The 25,683-nt window shown below is 37.3% G+C and overlaps 1 protein-coding gene across 1 annotated transcript in view; it reads left to right on the top strand.

Annotated features, from left to right (window-relative positions):
* The window catches only part of CLSTN2 (calsyntenin 2), a 198,090-nt gene extending 184,285 nt beyond the window's left edge, over positions 1 to 13,805 (top strand). The window contains exons 10-16 of the mRNA XM_082056323.1: positions 651 to 799; positions 2,259 to 2,482; positions 5,147 to 5,317; positions 5,944 to 6,089; positions 7,538 to 7,661; positions 9,240 to 9,424; positions 10,049 to 13,805. Coding sequence (XP_081912449.1) covers positions 651 to 799; positions 2,259 to 2,482; positions 5,147 to 5,317; positions 5,944 to 6,089; positions 7,538 to 7,661; positions 9,240 to 9,424; positions 10,049 to 10,255 — 1,206 coding nt within the window. The 3' untranslated portion in view covers positions 10,256 to 13,805. The remainder of the gene's footprint in view (positions 1 to 650; positions 800 to 2,258; positions 2,483 to 5,146; positions 5,318 to 5,943; positions 6,090 to 7,537; positions 7,662 to 9,239; positions 9,425 to 10,048) is intronic.
* The last annotated feature ends 11,878 nt before the right edge of the window (positions 13,806 to 25,683 follow it).

Genomic DNA, 25,683 nt, shown 5'->3' with positions numbered 1-25,683 from the left:
AGCCATTGACTTTGCAGGGTTTGCTTGCTCAAAGGAGCAGCTGGCTTTGTGTAAGTAGCAGCTCCATCTTAAATCACGACACCCTTATTGATCATGAGACACAGAAAGGAGAATCCCCTTTATTGTGTCTGACGTTAATGAAGACGTAGGAAGCAAATGTTATAATTGTTTTGTTCGTTCACATTGAAATATGTCTCGGAAAGATAACCCAGGGTAACAGAACCCAGGAAAGATGTTTCTGCATGCTGCTCTGGTTTAAGCCCATATTTTTGTTTTATTTTTATATGGGGGATGTATTTAACCTAAAAAAAAATACATCGTAATAATTATGATCACATTAAGCTAAGGTTTTGAACTCTACAGCTGCAGAAATTGTATCAGCAAAATTGATAAGGCTGGGCAAAGTTCAGCAAATCAGGATTAGTTTACTATAAAATTAACTATAATGGTAGTAATTCAGATATGAAATATATGACTGATACGAGTACATGTTTTAGGGAACAATATGTGGATTCAGCCAACAACAGCTACTAAGAATTTTTCTTAAATAATTAGATTTTAAACTTAAGTCTGTGCAACATTCCTTAAAAATGTCCTATATGTACTCTGTACTTGCTACCTTAAATACTAATTATATGCATTTCCCCTAGTATCACTTCAACCCTTCCCAGTCAGTCCTTGTCATGGAAGGAGATGACATTGAGAATATAAATCAAGCTCTCCGAAAGGTCTCATACATCAACTCTAGACAGTTTCCTACTGCAGGCGTACGACGACTCAAAGTCTCATCTAAAGTCCAGTAAGTTACACTTCAGCTGAACCGATTAGATTAGGAATATTTTTAATGAATTACTTTTTTTCTTTGGGTATGTAAAAAGAACAATTTTGGCTAAATTACATTGCTAAATCATACTTTTATGTTATTGAGCCTAAAGGATGAATTTCATTTACTCTTATGTTGATTTATGTTGTGGTTTTCTTCTGATAATGTCCTTTTTAGAAACTTTTCTTGTTAATGTAATTTACTTCCATTCTATTTATAGTTTGGAGCATACAGTCTGGACTGAACAGCACTTGCACTTATTGCATTTTTATTTTACTGTGCATTTTTAAAAGTTATAGTTTCTTCTGAACTGTAGTTTCTTCTAGCTAGACCCATGGCTTTTTAAAGCAGACCTGTTACATCTAAAAGATGACATATCTGCAAGAACAGTATCTGTAGCTGTGCTTGAATAGTCTTTGTCAGTCTGTGTCCTGACATGGGTTTCATCACTGAAGTGCTGGCGTTGGGTGTTACACAGAAACCTGTGTCCTTCCACTTTTCTGCAACAATAGTGACAGAACCAGCACAATAATGTTTACAGTTCTACATAATCAAAGAGCCGTCTGCCACTGCTGGGCTCCCCTGGGCTGTGTCTCTGTTACAAGTTGTAGAGCAGTGAAAGCAGATCTTTAGAGGGAAAATAAAATCAGTTCTACAAACTCTCATCTACTGCACATACAGTTCTTACTAAGGTCTAGGTTTAGTCCAGTGCTGTGTGCTGACCACACCAAGTGTCAGGAGAGCATCTTCTGCTGTAGTTTCTCTGGAAGCAACCCAGTTTGCACACTCCAAGGCTGGCCCAAGCCTTGTGCCAAGATGAAGTAAGGTAAGAGTTTGTCAGGAGATTCACTTCCAAAGCACGGTGCTGATTCAGATGAAAATGCTAATAATAGACCCCTTTGGTCTCCAGTAAATACTGGGAGGTGCTGGAATGAACTCATGATATGTCCAATTGAAATAGATAATTAGGCCCTTTTATTCACACATAACAAGAAAACCATATTATATTAATTAGATATCACTTTGAGAATTTAATGTTAGCTTTACTAAAGTTAGTTGTCATCTTTATTAATTTTTAATTTTTTTTTTTTTACCATTCACTACATCCTTAAATGTCAGTTAAACATCAAAATACTGTTCTCATTGTGACCTTACTAAAGACTGAGCTTGTCATGAATCTGTTTGCTAAGCTGTCCCTACAGAATTTCAGTAGTTGTGAATGTGGGAGGGGATGAGAGGAACAGAGCTGTTCCTGTCACTGCTGGCCTGTGTACGAGCTGGTGTAGATGCACGTCCTTACGTATGGCAGTATCGAAGTCTGGAATAGACTGGTCTGAGACAATACAAAAGGTTGAGAGCCATTGGGCAGGTTTTGTGCAGTACAAGTCTGATATGCAATGTCTTACATGCAGTTAATGAATAATATATTTTTCAGATGTTTTGGTGAAGATGTCTGCATTACTATCCCAGATATAGACGCGCATGTAGTGGTGTTTCAGGCCAATGAGCCCAAGATTACGATAAGTGGGATGGACCACTTTGCTAGACCAGCTGCACAATTTGAAACTGAAAGAGGTGTTATTTTGTTACCTGACATCAGGATTGTCAGCACAGTCACTAAAATGGAGCATCCAGTGGACTTAAAAGAACATGACAGAGGTTTGTGGATTTCTTTTAAATATTATTACTTAACTCTTACTCTGTAAAATTAGTCCTCGCATTTTTTTAAAGGATAGTGCGAGCAAGTAACACAGAAGAACTCGCTTCACCCAGATTGATTTAGACCGTGTTAGGCAGCAGTTATGCTGTACTGAAGACATTCAATGAAACGCATTGAAAAAAAAAAAGTGTCAAATAGTGATAGATCAGTATGTGCTTCAAAAAAGCAGCTTTTCCATTTAGTGTCTGTCTTACTTCAGATTAATTCCTTTCCCCTCATATTTACATATTCTGTTGAATAACATATTTTCATTAGAATCTCTCTATTTTTAACAGAATTTTGTTAAATCTATGGTTGGAGTTTTAATCTGTTCTTCCATTTCCAGCTCTGATACTGACTTGTGGTTGATACTTGAGAAAGTAATGTTGTGCCTCAGTTCCCTACCTATATAATGTAAATATAAGAATTCATGAAGGTTTTTTTTCAGTGTTGATGGTTTATTCTAGTGCTGAGTAATGTGTGCATAATTATTCAACACTACGTGAAGGTTCAAAAATATAAATAAGGATTAAAATGATTGTCTATAAAGGAATCTTCCTTTTGGATGTTTGTATGCAAGTAAGTGAAAAGCCTAGTAATCTGAGGAATCATTCTAAACAATATTTGTTGGACTAGAATAAGCAGCAACTAGATGTACATCTCTTGAAAAGATAAAATCGCTGATGGTATGCAAGTGTAGGGGCAAGAATCCCCTGGAGCCATGATCTGTAATAATGCTGCTTATCACTTGCCTGAAACGGCATCTGTCCTCTGAAGGCTGGAAAGTATCATATAATATCAACAGCTTACAATTGCAGTAAGTAAAAAAATTAATTCTTGCATAGAAAAGAGTGATCTTTATCCATCACCTAAGACACAGTGCATAGGTGACACTCCATGTCCCTAAATGTTATATCTTCAAAACTGTTCAGTGAATTTGAAACTATTGCCCTTCAAGTTTAGTTCATAAATTTATTCTATCATCCCATTTTTTTTCCATAACAATTATTGATTTAATTCCTGTTGCAGCACCTTGTAACCTAAAAAGCCTGAGTCTCACCTGGAAAAGGAACATAGCAACATTTCTTAAGCTACTGTTTAATTCCTTGAAAGTCAGGAACCTCCTAGTGCACCTTCTCTTGTTTATTTCCACTAACAGGGGTTTAAATGGATAGATAATAGTTGTCTTTGGGAATAATTATCTTTTGCAAAATATTATTGAATTATTAATCTCAATTCCTGCATTACAAGCTTCAATCATTGTTTCTCTCAGCCTAGATATTGTGTCTGACAAAGGCAAACGCAGCCATAAATCTTGATCTATATCTCCCTATAGCTATTTTTCCACTTTTTGGGACTTTACATAATGTGATCATCATGACTATAGCAGAGATGCACATAGCAGGACTGAGAAAGCTGACTTAGTCACTGTGTATTCTCCAGTCACAGGACCAATATTCAGATTTGCCTATTTTGCAAATTTGAGTTGGGTTGCATTTTTGGATGAGTTGGAGGTACCCAGCTTCACTGTTCCAGGAGTTGGGAATCTAGGGCATAAAACTTCTGTCTGCGCCTTCCTTCCCTGTCCACCTTCTGACATGAAATACACAAAGCAGGCGCTAACTTCCAAGATTGCAGTCTCTGTGTCTGTGGTACCCTCGGGGAGCTGGTTAAGCAGTCCTGCCAGGCACGGTGCCAAGTTGACCAGAAAATTAAAATATTAAATTGGTATGCTGCTCTTTTAAACAAGCGATAGAAATGTTTTTCGTACTGAAGGATTATCAGTTTACAATTCAATTTGTGCAAGTCACACAACACAGGATCTTGCCATTTATGATATCATGTTCTTGGATAGATGGCTATAGTGCTTGTTATGCAAATTTTTTATGGGCCATAGAGTGACTGAGAGACTCATCCAAGTATAGATCTATTTGACATGTATTTTTCCAGTTTGGTTTTCCTTAAGAAAAGAATGAATGTGTGATAACAACCTGGTATCAATACAGTATTAAAAACCAGAATCGGTTACAGGAATTTATATCCAGGATCACATGTCAGTTTTCTACTTCCAGTACCATTCTTGAATGCCTTTTATTACAGAGCAATGTATTTTCTTCCTTTCTTCCTTCCTCTCTTCCTTTTTTCCTTTTCTTTCTTCTTTCCTTCCTTCCTTTCTTTCTCTCTTTCTTTTCTCCTCTCTTTCTTTCTTTCTCTCTTTCTCTCTCTCTTTCCTCTCTCTCTCCTTCTCTCTCTTTCCTCTCTCTCTCTTTCCTCTCTCTCTCTCTTTCTCTTTCTCTCTCTTTCCTCTCTCCCTCTTTCCTCTCTCTCTCTCTCCCTTTCTCTCTCTCTCGTTCTCTTTCTCTCTCTCTTTCTTTCTATTTATCTATCTATCTCACTAGGTGTTTTTGTACGCTTTCATCATCATAGCACTTGAACAGGCAAGACACTTCTCTTTTGATTTGCTTCAAGTATTCTGTATTTAATATCAGCAAAAAACAATGCACCCATCTTTGCAAAAATGGAAAGCCTTGATGCAAAGCACATAAAATGACTGTGGTGTTCTGTGATCATTTGTCTTTGTTTCTTTCTTCTTTCTTTTCATGGTATATGCCATGTGTTCACAGACAATAAGCCAGTGGTATTAGAGGAAATGCTCCACAACTTGGATTTCTGTGATATTTTGGTCATTGGTGCAGAATTAGATCCTAAACAAGAGTGTTTAGAACTAGATCGTGTTGAGCTTCAAGGAAAACATCTGGATGCCACAAATTCCACAGCAGGATATTCAATCTATGGTACGTTCATGGACTTTGCTTTCCCTTATTTCTTCCCACCAACACTTGCATTATTGGAATGAAAGGACTAATTTGAAAGAAATTAGACAGAAATCTGTAGTAGTTGCAAAATATTCCAGAAGAGACTGTGTCTCAAAAAAGCATAGTCATTTTTGATCTCTAGGTGTGCTGTGTTTATCCTCTGGAATACAGCACAGCTTTGTCTTGATATCAGCATCCCTCCTGCTACTCCCCAAATACGGAAAATAGCAACATTGCTTTCTTTAAGTGTGGGGGTTCTGTGGACCATCACAGTGGAACATGGGAAAGAGAGGTTTCCTCAGTGCTCCTGCACAGCTCTGGTAACACATTGGCTGGTTTTTTTGAATTACTAAATAATTTATTCTTAACCTTTGCTGTTGCGTTTGTTCTTCTCCATTATGGCGCTACATTCATTTACAAAAACTATTCTCACATAATTTAGTAGCAGCCAGAGGCTTTATCAGGAAATGTTTAATGCACTGCCATTTTCAGATCATTCTGCCAAATTTTCTATTTTCTGTGGCCATTTGATTTCTCCTGTAGTGCACAGAGCATTGGCTACATAGTATCTCCTTGAGATTATTACTTCTCTGCCATCATTTCAGGTGTGGACAACATGCACAACTATGAACAGGTTCTTCGTCAGATTCGATATCGTAACTGGTTCACTTCTGCCACCTTTGACCGAAAGTTCAGAGTCAAGTGCTCCGAGCTCAATGGACGTTACACCAGCAATGAATTTAACTTGGAGGTAAGCAATCATTTAGTCAATTTTTCTTTTCCAGCACTGAGGCTAAGCACTAGTCTTATCTTCAGCAACATGGAGTTTTCTTTAAACTATGTAAAATGATTGACATATTCTGGTATCAATAATGAAATAGAGGAAAAGTTTTAAGTTCCATTCAAATTGAACACTGACTTCCTTTATGGGAATTCCTCAACGTGGGTCTCTCTATTCTGCTGTGTAAGGAGATGACCCTCCTCTTGAGCTGCACTAACCTGGAGAATGACTCCTGTTCAGACAGAATGGAGGCTAAGATCATCATCATTGTTTTTCCATAATGTAAAATCTCCTACGGGACTTTTTGAAGATTTATACACCCGCTCAAAAGTAAATCATTACAGCCTCATTACTTTCCTTAGATTAGTTATTTTTTAACTTAACCTGACATACTTTTATTTCCTGTTTTTCCAAGCAGTACTCCATTACAATAAGTTTTATAATGTGTTCTTCATCAGATGGAGATCATTCCTGGTAATTTACATTATTTCCAATTTCTTGAGGAGGAAAGTCAGTATACAGCTAATGATCACATAGGGTGGACTTCATGTGTTATGTTCTCTTGGATCCACCACGCAGACATGGTCAGTCACTCCAGGAATATTTAGATACCACTCTTGAGCTTATATGTGCTAGAACTAAGTCCAGTGCAGCAGTTGCTCAGGGACTGACAACTACTGCTGATGCACCTCAGCAGAAATTGTGGACCTCTTCTGAAGAACCAATGGATCCAGCCAAGAAACCAGGTACCACGTAACTACAGGAAGGAGAAGGACCTTCTTAGCAATCAGCTTAAAACTTAATTAGTGGTTCTGAAAATTTTTACATATTTATGTTGTATTGAAAATTCTTTTCACCTTGGCATTCTACAGCCCTGACAAGGACTTCAGGGCTTTTTCTTAGAGCATATGTGTCAGTAGGACAAGAATGGAAATGGTATCTTCAAAGAAAGTCACTCTGAAAGTAGGGATGCAGGAAAACTGAAACCTATTTTAATTCTCTCTTATTGTTTTGATTTTAAACCTAATGAGTTGGATACATTATCTGTCAGTGTTCACAAAGAGAAATAGCCCACTAACTTTCAGGGAACACCTAGAAGCTGATGATTAATATAGAGAAAAAAAAATCACTACTTATCCAGAAAGCTAAATTAAAAAAAATTATAATAACTTTTCATGTCACTTCATAGTCTACAGCTAGAAATGTTAGAATACATTTTGAATGCTAGAAATGAGAAATATATTAACCTGTGTACTTTTCAGTGGCATAAAGAAGAAGTTAATTTGGCCTTTAAGATCTATATAATAATGTTCCTTTCTGGTGATGGACTTCATAGTTCAATGTAATGTGTGGAGCCAGTAGGCTTGGAAGATAGAGCACATTTTAGCATCTGATCTCTTATTTTTCTCTTGTGCCAGGTTAATATTCTACACAGCTCCAACTCCAACTTCATGGACCATGTAAATCATATGATAGTAGAACCACAATTTCTCCAATCTGTCCATCACCCAGAGGAAAGCATAAATGCTGTTCGCAACTCAGGTATGTGACAACTTTACAGAAACTGCTACAGAAATGATTCTGGGATATCGGTATTTCCCTTGTGATTCAGCCTGGTCAACAAATAAAGCCCTGAAGTCCATAGTTACAGCTTGTGAAACCGCACAGAGATCATTGCACAGGTATGAAAGAAGGTAACCTGGAATTTGTTCTTTACAAGGAGGTACTTTAAAAATGGATACCAGTTTTTAATTACATAGTCTTCCTTAAATGTTATGTACTCTGACCCATGTAGTTAAGAAAATGTCTTGTTTCTAGTATTGAATGGTATGAAGGATAATATTTATGCTCACATTGTATTGTTCATCTGTATTTCTATGATATATTAATTGCTGCCCAGCCTTTTCTAAGCAAAAGGAAGAAATGTTTGTATTTTTTTTAAATATATAATTGCTGCAGTGCTTCTGCTAGCTGCTATCCAGGGCTCAGTCTGCAGCTCTCTGGAGAAAAGATATGTCCACCTAGCCATATGCAGGGGGCATTAGATATATATATCTATATATATAGTTAAATTGAATTTTTAGACTATACGAGTTGAAATATATACCCAAATCTGAAACCTTTTTAATAAAGTTAAACCCAGTGCAAATATATCTGTTTAAATACTGGATTCTTAAAACCTTTTACCTGAATGATACATATGTAAAGAAGTAAAGTTGATGTAAAGTGTAGGTAGTGATATGTAGTTATATACAGTTATGCTTGGAAATTTACTGTACAGATATTTTACTAAAAGGTGACTGAATTTTTACAAAATGAACTATTTCAAACTAGTTCTTTCTTCCTTGAACATTGTTTTGATTTCAGAGTTCCATTCTTACAGGCAGGGCAAGGTGATAAACTGGAGTACAGAACTTCTGTAGCTTCTGGAACTGCAGTACATCATAGCAAAGGTGCATAGAAAGTGGCAGCACCTCTCCACTAACCTAATTGTGAAGTTGATAATATAAGAGTAGTTCAGAGAAATTTCTTCCTATGCTTCTCAGAGTGCAACAGAAGAGTGAGGAAAAAATGACTTGAATGCTCAAGAGTCTCCCAGGAAGGTTGTAGCGCAGGCAAATAGAGTGGCAACATGTTTATTTTATTTCTTGGAGACTGAGATTTAAATTACAGTAACAGTGTTTGAAACCTTTGAAAATATAAGCTTTGAGATATACTTTTTCCCACAGTGAGGTTAACACCTCAGATGTAGTCAGAAGGGGACAACATGCAGGTAAGATAACTGAACCTTATTGCAAAAACACTTGTTCTGAAACTAATTCATTCTGCACTGATTGACTACTTGTCCCTTGTAATAAAGAACTTAACAAGTGGTAGGCATACTCACTTTTTAGTTATGATTTAGAATACTAATTATAAGATGTCTGTAAACACCATTTGTGTATGCTCAGCCTTAGTAGATGGGCACTTGTCAGCACTTTCTGTAGTCTCAGGCACATGGCAGATTGCTGTGCTGACTCACAGTCCAAAGGAAGAGATGCTGAGGGAAAAAAATAGACAATGTATTTAGTGTTTTATATGCAATTTGTTCCACAAATTTGTTTCCTCCTTATATTCCAGTTGTTCCAAGTGTGGCTACTCTCGTTATCATAATCTGTGTGAGCATACTCATTTTCATCATAACCTTGGGGGTCTATCGAATTCGGACAGCTCATCAGCACAGCTCTGCAGACAACGAAGGAAGTAAAGAAAATGAAATGGATTGGGATGATTCTGCTCTGACTATTACCGTCAACCCCATGGAGGTACATAACTGAGACGTATTATATCATGATACTACCAGGAGTTACTGACTGGGCTGTTAGCTTAGCAGTGAGCTTTAAAGCCTTTCAGGGTAGACTTATTTAGGCTTGGAAAAACAGTGGTATGTATGCGCACTCAGGACCCCATCTCAGTTTTCAGCTCTGCACACCATGGTAGTATATAACTGCTGTCATATATAATTACTAAATAGGACGATGAAGTTGTCTTTGGTACAATACCACTTCCTCTCTATCCATATCTGCATCCTAGTACCCTAGATCATATAGTTACTTTTAACTTTTTAATGTAAGCACTAATACACTCAAGGGACGATAAATGATCAGCAGTTTAAAGAAGCTGGCATTGAAGGGTTAAATTTTGGCAGCTTGACTAAGATAGATAATTGCTTATTGACATTCCATTCTTGTTACAGTAATTTTTGAATATTTGCTACTGAATTATATCACATTTGATACCTAATAGTCACATAATGATGGAAAGCAGACTTTCCCAGTATGCTGGCATTTCTAGATGTGGAAAAATTGCTGACATCCTCACAGCCCCTGACTAGCAAGAAGGCACTTTTCTTCTACTGTCTCTCTTTCACTTCTTTAAATGTACTGTAGAAATATGAAAAGCCTCACCAGACAGAAGAGGAGAGTGAGGAAGAAGACATAGAAGATGAAGATGAAGACACAACCAGTGCTGAATCAGATGAAAGTGACGAGGAAGAGGAGGAGGAGGAAGAGGAAGTGATCATCCAAAAGAGAGACAAACAGAATGTCACCAGGCAAGAGCAGTTGGAGTGGGATGATTCAACACTCCCGTACTAAGAGCCCTCCAGCCACATTATTCTTTTGTAACAACCAATACAATGTTTTTTCAGAGTCTATGAATTCATTGACAGGATTTGAACTTCTGCTTGCCTATTACTGTTTTGCCTAAAATGATCTTGTTGTAGTAACTAATAATGATAGAACTGACCCTTTTCTTACAAAGCCTGGAGGAAACACTGTACAAAGATACTGGCATCACCAGTAATAACGTAATCAAGAACCTGATCTGTTAGCAAGCGTAGTTCTCCATTTCCTGTTTCTATACTGCAGATATGTGACAAAAGTCCTGTCACTCAGTCCACAGAGGTTTTTACTTTTGCTATTTTTTTTCATACAGGAGAGATTTCAGCTTGTTATGAAGAATTACTTGTGTGGGTCCAAATAGCAGTTGCTGTTTGACTTCACACTCTTATAGGTGTAAATATAATCCACCTTCAGTTCAGGGCAGAGTTTTAGTGCTACAGGTGACAGAGACTGAATTCCATTTGTTGTCTTGTCCTGCCTTCTTGGATGTTAACTGTTTTCTACAAGGAAGTATCTAGGACTTGACACGGGATGCATGTGTGCCTGTGTAGAAGTGGACGGTGTATTTTTCAGGCATGCTTAAAAACCCTTGAGACAAGGTTTTTATCCAACCTACCCACAGAAACTTAAGGGAGTTTAAAATACAGCAACAACAAGGGGCTACTGAAGGTTAAAAAAAAAAAGAAATTGTTCTGTTTCCACAGATTGAGTAAAATGATCTTATGCAAACCGTAAATTCTAATGGGATTGATTTGCTGAAAACCTGTAGAGCTGTTCATTAGTTATGGATTGAGCAATTTGCAGCAAATCGATGCTTTAAACTGTCTGTCTTGTAAAATCATTAGCTTGCTGCGGTGTCTTACTGAAGTAGTGGAAAATAAGTGACCCCATTATTCCATAGCTATGTATGGTTGGGATTTAAACAATGGTTTTACATGATGAAAATGTTCCCTTTTGCTTTAGTGAATGCCAGCTGGAATTCCTGTCTGACTGTATTCTTTAAGACATTATGCCCTATTTCTTCTGTATACTTACCCACCTCTGAATGGCACAAGAGAAAGTGACAACATACACAACAGTCAGCACTCTTTTGTGCTCATTAATTCCCCCTTATTTTTTCTTCCTGAAGCCATTAATGTTGAGAAAAAGTTTTATAAAGTAGAACAAGAAGAAATAAAACCTACCTGGAACCAAAAGAAGTGAAAACAAAACCTAAACTCTTAAGGGGCTGAATACTTTAGTTTGTTATGGTAACACAGCGTATTTTTCTTAAACACTGATTAAAAAGGAAAAAAGAAAAAAAAAAGCAAAGCTACGTACAACGTGTCAATAAGTCTGTGTGGTGTGGTTTTTGTCCCCTTACTAACTTTGCGTACCAAATGATGCCGCACTTGCTAGGATAACTGCTCTAATGCATAAAAAACAAAATGGCATGGAAGTAAATGCTGCCAACTGGCTTGTCTGTTTTTTTCCTAAGTACTTCCTTTTCTTTACAGTTTTATCACTGACTTTTGTTTTTGTAATTTGCTGTTTAAAATGAGCTGCTTCCTCTTCGCCTCCCTCCCAGAGAAACAAGCAGTCGGTCTTGCAGCAACAGGACCTTCCTGAGCACCCATGAGTTGAGTTGATATTGCAAAGAGTAACTTGAGCAAAATTAAAGGGTACCCACCTCCTTCAATACTCAATTATTAGCAGCTCCTGAACATCTTGGAATATGGAGAATATATTCTGGGTTTGGGAGTTCTTTTAATTCCAGTTTCTGCATCTGATAGTTGCAGGGAAGATTGCCAGCAACTAGAGCTTGTAGTTTAACTAGAAAGTAAATGAAAAGAACTCCAAATTAATTTTAAAATTAGAGATCTTTGTGTTCTTTTTTGTTGTGCCAACAATCATGTGGGCACATCATTGTTAAGACTGGTAATATATAAAGTTTTTCTTATGTGAGCAGTCCTGTGTGTTTTTTTTTTTTTTTATTCTGGTCTCTCACATGTATTAAACTTACAAGAATACTTGCGGAATCAAGCCCACATAAACACTATTTATCTATAGGAATAGATATTTTAAAATTGGCCAAAATTTGTTTAATAAAATACTAATTTTAAAATTTCAGAATATCTTGAACAGAAATGTTATGTTAGATCATTTCCTAGCATCCTCGTACCCTAAAGAATTTCCTAGTGGTAATTATGGTAGTGACACAAAGCAGACTCTTCGTGATGATTATTATCCGCACACATCAACAAAGCATTCTTCTCAAAAAAAAAAAAAAAAAAAAAGTAGATATTTAAAAGTTCAATTTCAAACTGGACTTAAATTATTTAAAATTTAATCATTTAAAAAGTTTGCCTTTCCTGATTATTATTGTTATCACAGCAAACATCAAGGCAATTTGAAAACAGCAATTTACAACCTGACAAGCCTTTAGTGCTTTTATATGTTCATGTGTTCATCGGTGTATTTCTCCATCTAATAGTTTTTTAGCTTTTTGTTACTAGAAGCAAATCTTTTCAGATCACGCTGGTAGATTGCACAAGAAGCAAAGTATTTTCTCTACTGTAAATAAACCTACATTTTTAAACCTAAGCAAAGTAATACAGGCATGTGTGTTATCACTAAAATTTGGTTTGCAACAAGATACTCAGCAAACTCAAATGTATCACTGTCCTTATTTTAGATTACTCCTTGGAGAGCATTATGCAGCATTTTTCATTCAAATAAACAGAAGAATCCTTTTCACAAAATGTTAGTGGGAATGAGATACTTTACAAAATGAAGCTTAGAATTAGAATATCTGTTTGGAAGTTGACAGCAATGGCTTCATGAGCAAAAGCCTACTAGGAGAATAACATAGAAAAATCACTTTTTCATAAATAATTTTAACAATATTTCCTCTCCTCCATTAAGCATTATTTGATGTAAAATACTTGCTCAAAACCAAACCAGAACATGTACATATATATGTGTGTGCGCATACACCTCCCCACACACACAACTGCTTTTTGCCCCTAATCAAAAGCCAAATATCTCTCCTTTCCTCTCTGAAAAAAAAAATGTTTATGCTGTAAATTTTGAAATGGCAACTGCGGTGTCTGGCTCTTCAAGATGCAATGTTTATCCTTAGCCCTGTTGTGAGTTTGAGCTGTGAAGATACACAAATAAAGGCAGTTTTTTACAGTAGCAATAAACAAGTGCAACCAAAAAAATCCCCATCTCTGAAGAGGTACTTGTAATGCATGACATCAGGAATCTGTGGTGCCAGAGGTCTAGAGTGACATCACATCAATGAATGCCTTTACATTTTTGAAATTCTAATCTAAGGCTGGGAAAAGCTGCAAAACCTACAAGTGCAAATTCAAGATGGTGATAAACCTGAATTAGTGTAACTGCCTAAGTTGCTTTTTGTGATCAATAGGCTCACATTTCATTTTCACTTCTACCCTCTTCACAGGTATTTTATCTTTACAAATAAAACTTAAAATGCATATTTTTTGAGATTAAGCTCAATATTTATTTCAATTGCATTGGCTGACACCATTTAGATTAAATTAGAAATAGACATCTAGGGTTCATGACATCTTTAATACTAATTAAAATAAAAAGTTGTTATTTGTTCAGGCAATAGTATCCTGCAGTAGTGGCTCAACTGCTTTTTAACTGGTGATGATCTGCCTGGCCAAGGCCTAATGGGAGGGCGGAGTTTATTTCCCTTTCGGGTGTGTCATGGTGCTGGCCTTGCTGCCAGCACATTCACCAGCCTTCATTCAGGAAGAAAATAAGACTCAGAAAGGGTCAGAGGGTTTACATATCCCCTAGTGGGGATGAAATCCAGTCTCTCCATTGCAGGAGCTGTTCTTTCCTGACCCTAAGCTGAAATAATGCCATGGGACAGTAGTAGCCCCAGGTTAAGGGCTGGTCAGAGGGTACTTTGACAATCCCTTTAGAGCCCTGCACCTGCTTTGTTTCTCAGCTGTCCCTTTCCCTGACCTGTAACGCCTGTAACGCGAGAGGCAGCTCCAGTGCTTTTAACTGGTGGGGATCCCCGCAGGTTGGGACACAACACTTTGTCTTCTGCAAGTTTTGGTGCCAGCACCTCCCCAGTCGTCTCCACCACTGTCCATGCTTAGCAGAAGAGATTTAAAGTCTTCAGTGAAGTGACAGCAGGTCAAGGTCTGTTGGGATGGACTCGTGCAGCTGCTCCTGGAATAGACATGATAATACCAAAATTAAGGATATTTGCAATAGCATATGGATAAGCAGGGAGAGAAAATTTAACTCTAAGGACATCTCCAGGACTTCAAAAAAAAAATCTCCTCTTCCCTAAACTTATACATATTGACTAGATTAGATCTCTCAATAGTAGTGTATCCCCATCAGTTTTTGTGTGCTTATTGAAAATGAAAATAAAACCTCATAGCAAAATACAATTTCCATCTAAACAATTACGAGGAATTTAGCCATAGGCAAAGCAGCCAAATACCACAAAACCTTGATATCTGACATCATGACTTTGCTGGGCAAATTTGCTTCACCTCTGTGGAGTGTCGCTGTTTTGTGGATGTATGCTGTCTACTCTTTCAGCACTACTCTTAAAAAGCAACCAATAGGTTAACAGCAAGAGAACAGTTCATTTGGCATAAAACTAAAGGTGTCAGAGCTTGTAAAAACATGTTTAAAATACACTTTGGTATTTGTTTCTTGATGAAAACTTGGTGTTGAAAAAGAACAATTTCATGAACTAAAATTTTGGACAAATATTGACAGTTGGTAGACAAATAGCAGTGATATGAGCAGAATTTTGAAAAACACAAACTGATAACTTATATTCCATATATATATAAAATATAAAATTTTGTATACATACAAATTTTAAGTAATATTGTATGTGTGTTTTTAAAAATATATAAAAATATATTATCTAGATTATCTGGGTTGGAAATACACCTCTTGTTTTATCCATCATTTTCTATAAAGCTGCATGGATTTAGGCTGCACAGCTGGAGTTGCTCTGAGACTTAGCTGGAAATGCTGGCATCAAGGTATACAGCATCTGTGCCCTAAAAATGGGGCCATTTGTGGCTTTTTAGCATCCCAGTCAGATGCAAGTCATCATGCTGGCTAGCTGGAAATGACAAACAAATGGCCCATGAGCTCTGCTTCTGCCATGATAAAATTACTGAACAACAACAAAAAAGTGGACATATGTGGAGAAACCTGGATGTGCAGTAGCCTCATCGTGAAGTGTCATTTACTTTGACCATAAGCCTTGGGATTAGTGCACCTCTGGATGATTCCTGTAGCTGCTGACCTTTACTCAGTATCCATAAGGCAGTTCTTATACACCAGTTGCGCAAATCTAAGGGGGAAATAGAAAAATATATTAAAAAAAAATAGGTCTGTCAAAGACAGCAAAAGTAAAAGCAAATTTGAAATGACAAAAAAATATTACTGTTAATGGTACATAATGCTATGCTCTGTATGATCTTCATGTTTCAACCAGTATCACCAACCACATAATAGCATTAGATTTCTGCTTCCTCAGGCTGAGCTGAGCAAGATGACAAGTTTTGTTCATGCCACATCCTCATTGCCCACACTTCATAGCATAAAAACACCACTCCAAACAGCCATAGGAATGACAGCCACCCTTGTCCCTCAAAACCAGCACTCCCATGCTCATGTCCAAAGCATGCAACACTTAGAATATAAACACTTTCTACACTACCCAGAAGCAAACAGTGATCTGTACAATCTTTGTATATTTGTGTAAAATGGTTTTGTTGTTTGTTTTTTACCTTTTAAGAAAGAAAAAAAAAAAAGGCATAAGAAATGTGTCAGGTTTGTGTGCATGTTTCAGATTTCCAGTGAAAGAAATGACAGTTTCAGATGAGCCGACAAAAGAAGGTGTATCCAGTGATCAGACTATTTGCTTTAGCACTAGGGTGTTTTGTTTTTTGGTTTTGGTTTGCTGGGGTTTTTTTGTTATTTTTGGGGTTTTTTTTTTCGTTAGCCTCTCCTGGATTCCAGGTTCTTTATTATTAGCGTTGAGAATAAAGACAGGTTCGAAGGATGACCACTAGAGCTACAGCAGAGTAAAACACATACTCTGTTTACACACCCAATCCCAAGAAGTATTTCTGCTAAATCTATCAGGAAAATTATTCCAGCAATATCGCAGAAGGTAATTATACTTCATTACCTTTGTATGAGTAACAAAGTACAAGCACGGTATGAGGGGTTTTTGTGTTGGTGGTTGGTTGGTTTTGCCTTTTTTGTTTGTTTTCCTAAAGATGACAGGAACATAAAACAGAAATTCACAATGCTTAAACATAGCAAAAGTGAAAGGGGAGCAAGGGCTTTCATTTCATTTCATAAAGCCCTGTCTAACAAACGGTTTTAAAATAATAAACAATTTTAACCCACATTATTGAAGTTTAGGCACAAGAAAATGAATCCAGGAGGTTTTGCATGATCACAACTTCATTCCTAATGATGAAAAGAGAGTTGCTAATCTGGTGCCCTGCTTCCCAGGAGGCATTTTTCTGCCTTTTGAGTAGGTACTGACAGTGGTTCACTACATAGAGTTTCCATTTCTCTGCTTGTAAATAGGAATAATGATGCTGACAACCCTCACAAAGTACTGTGAGCCCTGTAAGCAAAAAGCACTGTCGAAGAGCTTGGTGGTGTTATGATTCAATAATTCTGCTGCAGCTCTTCTTACAGCCCTCCATTGTGGAGCACCCTATACACTTGCAAAATCAATGACACAATGGTTACAGTCAAGAACTTTGGGCTCGTTTCATTAGTTACTGCCTATAAAGAAACACAATAGCTTGAAACATCACACACATTTAAAACAGTTCAGAAAAAGCCCTCATTCCTATTTTCAACTCCAACTTGTGTGGAAATTGTGCATTCATCAGCTGTTGAAGCTGCAGGGTCATGTATTGTCACTATTTATTCCTCTGCTGAGAACAAAAAAGCAGAAGAATTTTTTCCCAGCTAAGTACAGTGTGTGATAGAAGAATGCAGCTTTCACTAGGTGAGGTGCACAAAGCCTGCCCAATGCAAAGAGAAACTCTTTCCAAATGGGGACTTCAGAAACCAGAAAATTTCCTGGGAGTAAAAGGCCTTTCTGCTGCCCTACTGCTGTCCTTTTGTAGAAACCTGGATACAGTTTTGGGTTTTCAGAGGCATCTAACTTCCTAACCAGATATAAAGTTATTTCAGGTTCCTGTAGGCATAATAACCCATAAATATGGGGTTTTTTGGCTGATGTTTTCAGGATATTGTAAGGAAAAACAAAACATAAAACCTACAACACATCAAACCACAAACAACCACCAATCAAAATTGTTAAAATCACAATATGTTGTGTGGGTTGGGGTTTTTCTCTTTCTACTTCTGCATCTTCTAGATATATAAACAGATACCAAGGACTTGATCAGATAATCCTGGCCCGGTCAGTGACTACAATGAGATTTTGAACCAACACTGAAACCGACAACAAATTCTTGTCTCCGGTCTGCTTAATGTGCACGTGTATAGATGGGAAGGTGGATGGTCGTTTTAACTGGGCATGCTCTTTGGAATGTGGAATTGATTAATTGCAGTCAGCTCTTTTAGAAAATTGAATTGTCATTTAGGGAAGAGTGAACAGGGAGGTAGAAAAGAATAATGCATGAATAACAGAGAGAGTTATGGTTTTCAGCTGATGTGAAAGAAAGCTGGAATTTCATCTTCTAAAAAGAAGAGAAATTAAAAGCTTGAGTGTCAAACAGCAGGAAAACGGAAACATGCTATTTTCATGTCCAGAACTGACAGCTATCAGCAAGAAGGAAAAAGGAATAAAGGATGTTGAAGAGTCCCGAGATGGCCGTGTCTGTATGCATGCACGCATATGCATGTATACATATATACGTATACAGAATAATCACCTAATCATTCCCAGCATGGAGGTGGTGGTTGTAGTAATGAACTAGAACCTTAAGTTATGTAGCATGGTTGCTGCTGTCTGCAGCAGCTTCATTAGTTACAGTTCACTACCTCCAGCAGAGCTGGGAAGGGAGCAAGACCATGACAAAAGTTGCTATACGGTGTCTGTATTATGTGGAAATATTTTACGGCCAAGGCAGGCTGCTGGTGATTTGCACATAAACTTTTTGTCTGTAGTGAATTAAATATCACTGTACAACTATCACCCATTTTACTTTGAGGTAAGAGACAGAACTTCTGCACACACACAACTGTTTTGATGAGATTTTCTACAACCAACATGCTCCATAGGCTGGAGAAGGAACGGGGAACACCCAAGAAAGACTGTACTCCATGTTGCAAAGGCCCTTAATTAAACTTTTTGTAATGATCCAATTTCTTAAGTGACCACATAGTTAGAAATCTTGATTTTTGAAAATACACAAGACAGAAAATTTTTCAAGGATAACAATAATCTCTGGATGTTTCTGAGAGCTGAAGCTATTACCTCCATTCTCAGATCCTCTACAAACTGATCTGAAAAATGTGAGGTACATCTCAAAAGATGCCTTTTTATATTGTGTTGTGAATACTGCAGCAGCAGAATCTTGGGGAAATACTTGATTGTGGTTAACAGGCAGTTCTGTTCAAAGGGTCATCACAACAGAGATGGAAACATACCAGAGTGCATTATTGCTTTGCAGAATAACACACACTGTGGCTAAGATTCCTAATAAATGTTTCATCTACATTTCATTGTGTTTAGAAGTTGCTGCTGGACTCATTAAATCCTAGAAATAAAGATCAGTAGACAGAAAGAAAAACTAATGCAGGTAGAGTATTATGCTATCAGTGCAGAATTGTTCCCTAGAATATATTTTCTAGTGTTAGAGGCAGGGGTGGGGGTGTTTCAGCCTATTTTTGTGTTCATAAGCCTGGGGCTTCTACTCCTTCCCCTGAGAGATTATTCTAGAATCTATTAGAATTCACCATTAGAAAGCTTTTCCTGATAATGAATTTCAATAATCCTTTTTGTAATTTTTATCTCATTAGTCCCAGTTATATCCTTTTGCACTACCCTAAATATTTCGTCTAACTTATGATTTATATCCTTTGAATATTTTTAGATAGTTATCAAGTTTGTTGCCTTGGGTCATTTCTTAGGGAAGCTATGAACCCTCCTCCTTCCAATTCATTCTTTCAGACTCATCTTTTCTTACCTTTTCATGAAATGTCATTAATACACAAACTGAAAACCTAGTATCCTGGTATTTCCTTCAATTGATCACGGTCAGTTCACTCTGTTAAAGTGCTCTGTGTTGGTCTGTGTCACTGCATAGCTTGTCAAAGATTTAAAAAAATTTATATTGAAACTTGATTTTTAAAATATCTTTTCTGTAATCTATGGTTAAGTTATGATGTAATATGAATTTGGCAGCATCTTTTATGTCAGTATGGTTTGACAAAGCCAACCAATAAACATTGGAACCAAACAATAATACAAAGTAGTCATTTGTTAAAATTTAGATTGTCTTCATTAATTTGAAACGGGTATTGTTGTTCATCTGCCAATGCTTTTAAGGGGACACTTAGGCTAAACAGAAACTCTTACAAATACATTGCTTTAACACAGATTCATATATATGGTTTCTCATCAAATCTCATTTGCAGAATGTATCTACTTTCTAAAACAAGTACTCAAGTTTTCTAGCCACATGTTAACTGCTGCAAAGAAACAGAACTGTACCAACCTTTCTCAGTATTGCCATGCCTACAATTATATTTCAAATTTGCAGTGCATTAATGGTCTTTGACTTGCATGATGACTAGATGGTTAATTTTCAAGCATGCCTCAAGCAAACCTCTTCTCTGGCTGAGAAGCCTGATTACACAAGCAAACAGGATGTACAAAGTCAGCTTGGGCCTTTCGATTGATGTGTTTCCTTTGTCTACCCCAGCCTTCTGTACCTGGAAGCCAAAACAGAACTGGAATCCTTGTGCTCAAATGTCCACTGCATCACTAAGACCCAAGTGAAATAAAACTGTCTTCCTCATTTGCTCTGTCTAAAAGGATTGATGTAAAAGGGAGAGCAAGGCACACTAAGAATTCCAATGTTGACTTCAAGGTACTACACACTCCCCTCAGTACATCTCTGTCCCTGATAGGTGTTAACTAGCATTGTACAAAGAATACTGTAGGGAATGCTGAATTGCCATCAGTGGTTTTAGGTCCAGGATCAAATAAAGACAACTACCTTGGCATTGGCTAATACAAGGGATGAGAAAAGTTAGTGGAAATACCTTTCAATCTTCAAGTAAGTTCTGTGTCATTAGATGTCTCTGCCCACCTTTCTCTGCCCACCTTTCCAACACCAGCCATTGCAAGAAGAGCAACTTAAGTCTAATAGACTAGGTGGCAAAACAATTAAGCCTTGCAAGGTGATGTTGCAGCGCAAAAGAAGAGGAAAAAAGAGAAATTCCTAAACTGTAAAACATGATTTGAGTTGTGATGGATCAGACATTCACCTTGAACGCTGTTGGAGTTTGATGGAAGATGTTTCTAGTTAGAATTAACCATATAGTTATGAAATATACGTTACTGAGAACATGGGATTTTGAAGAGCTGACAAACAATCACATCATGTTGAACGTAACAGCTCTGAGCTCTAATTGGCTGGGACAATTCTATATCATATTTCATCATACCTTGACAGTAAAAGCAATACTTCATCTACCTGCAAAAGTGTAGAACTTTTTACACACAGTTTATCATTTCCCCGATTTGCTTCCATGTCAGTGCAGGTGCATTAGTTCTTGTTGAGGAGCAGTAAGTGCACTTGGTGACATGTATTTGGTACTTTGGAACTGTTTCTTAACAGTCCAATCTCTGTGTTGCTGTGGCCACTTCTATTGATAATAAAGATATGCCAGATAGGATTCAAATAAACACCATCTGTATGGTTGTGACCCCTTAAGTGTGTCTCAAAGCAACAAATTTTTCAGTCCAGGAGAGATGCTATTATAAAAAAAAAATGTATCTGTTAAACAACCATAAACTACATCTTGAAATGTCTTGTTGCAGATGCTAAATGCATTTGTGAAAGTGTGAATCTATACAATTCATGCAGAATCACAGAATCACATTAATTAAATGACTATATGCAATTAAAAAGGTGAATATGAACTGCAAATTATTTTTGAACAGACATAAAACTACTGGTTTTGGTTGATTGCTTTGTTCTTTAAGACCTTTTCTTTATGAAAATGTACAGTAAACTTTGACACACAGTAAAGTACATGAAACCTAACTTCACATGTAGTGGGAACAAGTTGGACAAAACCCTTTCCATGGCAAAGTGGTATATTTCATAAAAACCATATCACTTTGCATGGTCATTTATGAATTCGAAATTGTTAATAGCCTGATGTTTTCCATATGATTGATTAAATGCATAATGAAAATAGATCTGTTATTTTAAAACTTGGCCTGTGCACCTCTACACATATAAAACCAAATTCATTTTTAGTGGTTACTACAGCACTTTCTGTGAATTGCCCAATAAATATAATTTTAGAATTTCACATAAAAAGTATTGGTTTTTAATCCTTATTTCACCAAATATTGGGATATTCTCATTTCCTGAACAATAACCCTTAACACTAACTTCTTTAATGAGATGTTCTACTGATCACATAAGGTATGATTTACAAGTCAAAATATAATAAAAACTCAACATATATATTTAATTAGCCACACACGATTGAGTACCAAACATCAGCTAAGATGCTATTTGGCTCTTTTGAATTTTCAGAAGAGTCCAACTCCCACTTCAGAAGTGGGCAAAAAGGCAAAGCCTAAGCTGAACTAAATCACTGTCCCCAACCTTCGCTGGGTTGTGCTGAAACCAAGATCAAATTTTGCACTCCTGATTTCAGTGGCATAGCATAGCACAGCTGGCTGGAGTTTGGAAAATCTCTCAGGGAAAATATTGCCTGTATCCTACACACAAGGGACAATGAGCCTAATCCTGTCTTGGGGTTAGAGAGCAGTATTACAGGTTTGCAGATTGCCATCAGAAGTCCCCGTTTCCTGCATCTCGCACGCAGGCAGTGGAGCCAATCTCCGCAGCCTTAGCCATCCGTTCAAATCATTAGCCAGCTCGGGGGTACCTCAGCAGCAATACTGGGAAGGCTGAACGTTATACATTTTAGATAGGTAGAACTGGAAGAGATAGTGGATATACTATATACTTTGGAAATAGCTTTGTCTATACAATTAAGATACACATCAAAAATTTCTGCATGTATGAAGGTTGAATATATGCAAAATGTCATAAAACATTATCATACGTATGCAATATCCTAAAGGACTTCTTACTAAACGTGACCTTTTCCTAGTCAAAATATGTAATGACTCATTCAGAGCAAATTAAATATGCATAAACAGTTGACAGATATTCATTTTTAGCATCTTATTGACCTGCTGTTATTTAGGCTATGTAACAGAATTCATTTTATACATAAGAGGAGAAATATATACCTGAGTGATTGTTTCCAGTTTTCAAGATTGGCCTTAAATAGCTATAAAATAACTTACACTTTGTCTTCTTGTGCTTGTGTACAATTTTCAAATTTACAGAAAGATATATCTGTATTATATAGCCTAAGGGGGTTTGCCAGACAGTTTTTTCCTGTCTTAGAGAAAAGAAAAATCTAATCTCTAAACCTCATTTATATTCTGTCCTGTCAGAAACGTCTGTTAGCAATCTGCCTTCCCTGACTAGCAGGAGCTTTGCAAAGAGGTGTGCACGGTCAGCCTGCCTTACATTGCAGACATCATATGGGAATGACAGCAAAGGGATGGAGCGAGCAGCTGACACACCAGAGGGCTGAGCTGCCTTTCAGAGAGACCTCAGCAGACTAAAGAAATGGGCTGACAAAGCTCTAGCAGTGGCAAATACGAAGCCCTATACCTGGCATAGAATAGCACCCTGCATCAGTGCAGACTGGGGGCTGAAGGGGTAGCAAGCAGTTTTTTGGAGTAAGACTCGCAGGGGAGAAGTCAGTTAGACAAAGTGTACTTGAGTCACTAGGGTACCCTTTGGTTTGTCTCATGCTGGCTGCATCAGTAAGAGCACACTAATGGGTCAAGGGAAGTGATTGTTCCCTGTACCTGGCATCAACAAGGCTGTATCCAAAGTTTTGTGTCCCGTTTTGGGTTCCCCAGTACACGACACTGACAAACTCCACCAAAGTTGTAAGGGATCTGGAGTACAAAGCTGACAAAAAGAAGCTGAGAGCTGAATTTGCTCACCATGGAGGAAACGGAGGAGCAATCTAATTACTGTTCCAGGCTACCTAATGGCCAAGCCTTTGCTGGAGACACAACCGAACAGACAAGAAGCAACAGATGAAAGTCACAGCAAGGGGAATTGCAATTAGATAGAAATTCACAATGAGGGTGGTCACCTCACTTCTTTAAGCAGTACTGCCCCATAGTTTTGGAGATCTACTAGTCCATGATTTCCTCTTCACTGCTAACAGCAGGAGTGGGTTTTACATAAATTTCTCATGCTCTAATTCACATAAACTTGACTTTGGTATAAAGTTCCATTTCCTCTTTACCTAAGGAGAACCGAGAAGATGTATTTAAATAATCCTTCCTGCACTCCTGAAAGGTTATTCCCTTTAGCGTAACATGTGATTAAATACGGTCGTTTTCACTTTTTAATAATAAAGCTTCCTGAGGGTCTGAAATATTACTTAGGAGTAGCTGTGCTGACTGCACCACCCAAGCAAAGCTGGGCCCATCATCAGTTTGCATAGCTCCAAGGCCTGTTTTCTTAATGGAAAAAAAAAGTTTTAAAATCTAATTATCCTTCTCTCCTTAGAGACCAGTTCCTGCCTGTCTTTCTTCTCCTCTCATCCTTTAGTGCAATCTGGGTTTATACTTCTGTGTGTGTCATCAGTTAAAATAAAAAATAAAAGAGGAAAGAAAGAAAATTATATCACACATTAGTCTTAACCAGAGTAACCATTAACTCCTGGAACTGTCTGTTCATACAAACTATAGTTGCACTATGCAATGACCTGAAAAGCCATGCAAGTCACTGCAGGTTTTGACCATGTATTTTGTTTCTAGCAATTTAAAGAGCTGTAACACCTATCAATAATTCAGGATGTGCTTTTCTGAACCTCTGAGTCTAGACCAAATCAATCTCAATGAAATTGCAGTGATTCAAAGAAGTAAAACGAGTTACGGGAGCTCCAGAAAAAGAGCCTAAAATTTTCCTCCCATTGTGACTTTTCATAAATAAATATTAGAAAACATTGTCTGCTAAAAACTAAAGCATACTGTCACTCATTTCATTTAGAGATTTCTTGAAGACCTTCTGAAAAGTATGTAGACATATGAGCTAGTGCATCTTGATGGTTTCTATAACTCTTTCTGCAAAAAATTATTTCTTATGATATAACAGACAATAATTTCACTTATAATTTTATAAATATAAATAATTTCTACGTATAGTCTAATTATATTAATAATTCCAAGCCTTTGTTGCCTTTGTAGGATCTTTAATGACCTTCGTAATCTTCCTTTGTGGCTTTGGAAACCTTCAACAAGTCTTGGTGGTTTAGTCTGTCTAAAAATTTATCTCAAGGGATCACACACTATGCTGAGTCCTCCCCAGTTCAGGAGGCTGAAATCCCCAACCACAAATGCGCTAAAGTGCCGCTTTTGGTTTTTTTCCTTCTTAGCTCCACACACAAAATACACGAGGAAGAAAAAATGGAAATTACAAGTTAACCGATACAAATGGCCTTTTCATTTCTTTGCAAGTTATTGCTTGTACTATGACAATGTTTAAACATCAGTCCTCTACCACACTGAAACATGAAACCAGAATCTGGTCTTATCCCTAGATCAAATGCAAGGTAAGGTAGTAGCAAGTATTACAGTAAGTGACAGAAACTTGCAGTTAGCTCTTACGTGACATATATTGATGGATTATGTATAGACAAGCGTTCATAGATCTCAATGTTTTAAATGCTGTAGTTGGTCAAATGATATACTATTACACACGAGATGCAAAAATGGAAGGAGGACCAACAGATTTATATCTGCCTTCCTGTCATGATGCAGATTATTCTGCAGAGTACAGCAGTCGACAAAAGGCTTAGGTGGTCTAGAGGTTATAATTTACAGTTATTCCAGCTCGACTACAACAAATTCACGGGGTGTAGACTAGCAGCAAAATCTAGTGTCATCAAGGTTTGCTGCCTTCTACCACAAGCACTCACTGTGGCAGCCTTACCAAAGCAATGGTCAAATATTTTCTTCCAACTTCAACAGAGCTACCTGACCAGAGCAGCAGTATTCACAGCCTTCCTGCCTCTTTCTCTCCTCAAGCAAGAAGTTACAGTCTGAG

The sequence above is a fragment of the Streptopelia decaocto genome, assembly GCF_964273445.1.
Source record: "Streptopelia decaocto genome assembly, chromosome: 6".
NCBI classification, from domain to species: Eukaryota; Metazoa; Chordata; class Aves; order Columbiformes; family Columbidae; genus Streptopelia; species Streptopelia decaocto.
The sequence above is the reverse complement of the archived record's forward strand: the minus strand, read 5'-3'. Positions and strand labels throughout refer to the sequence as shown.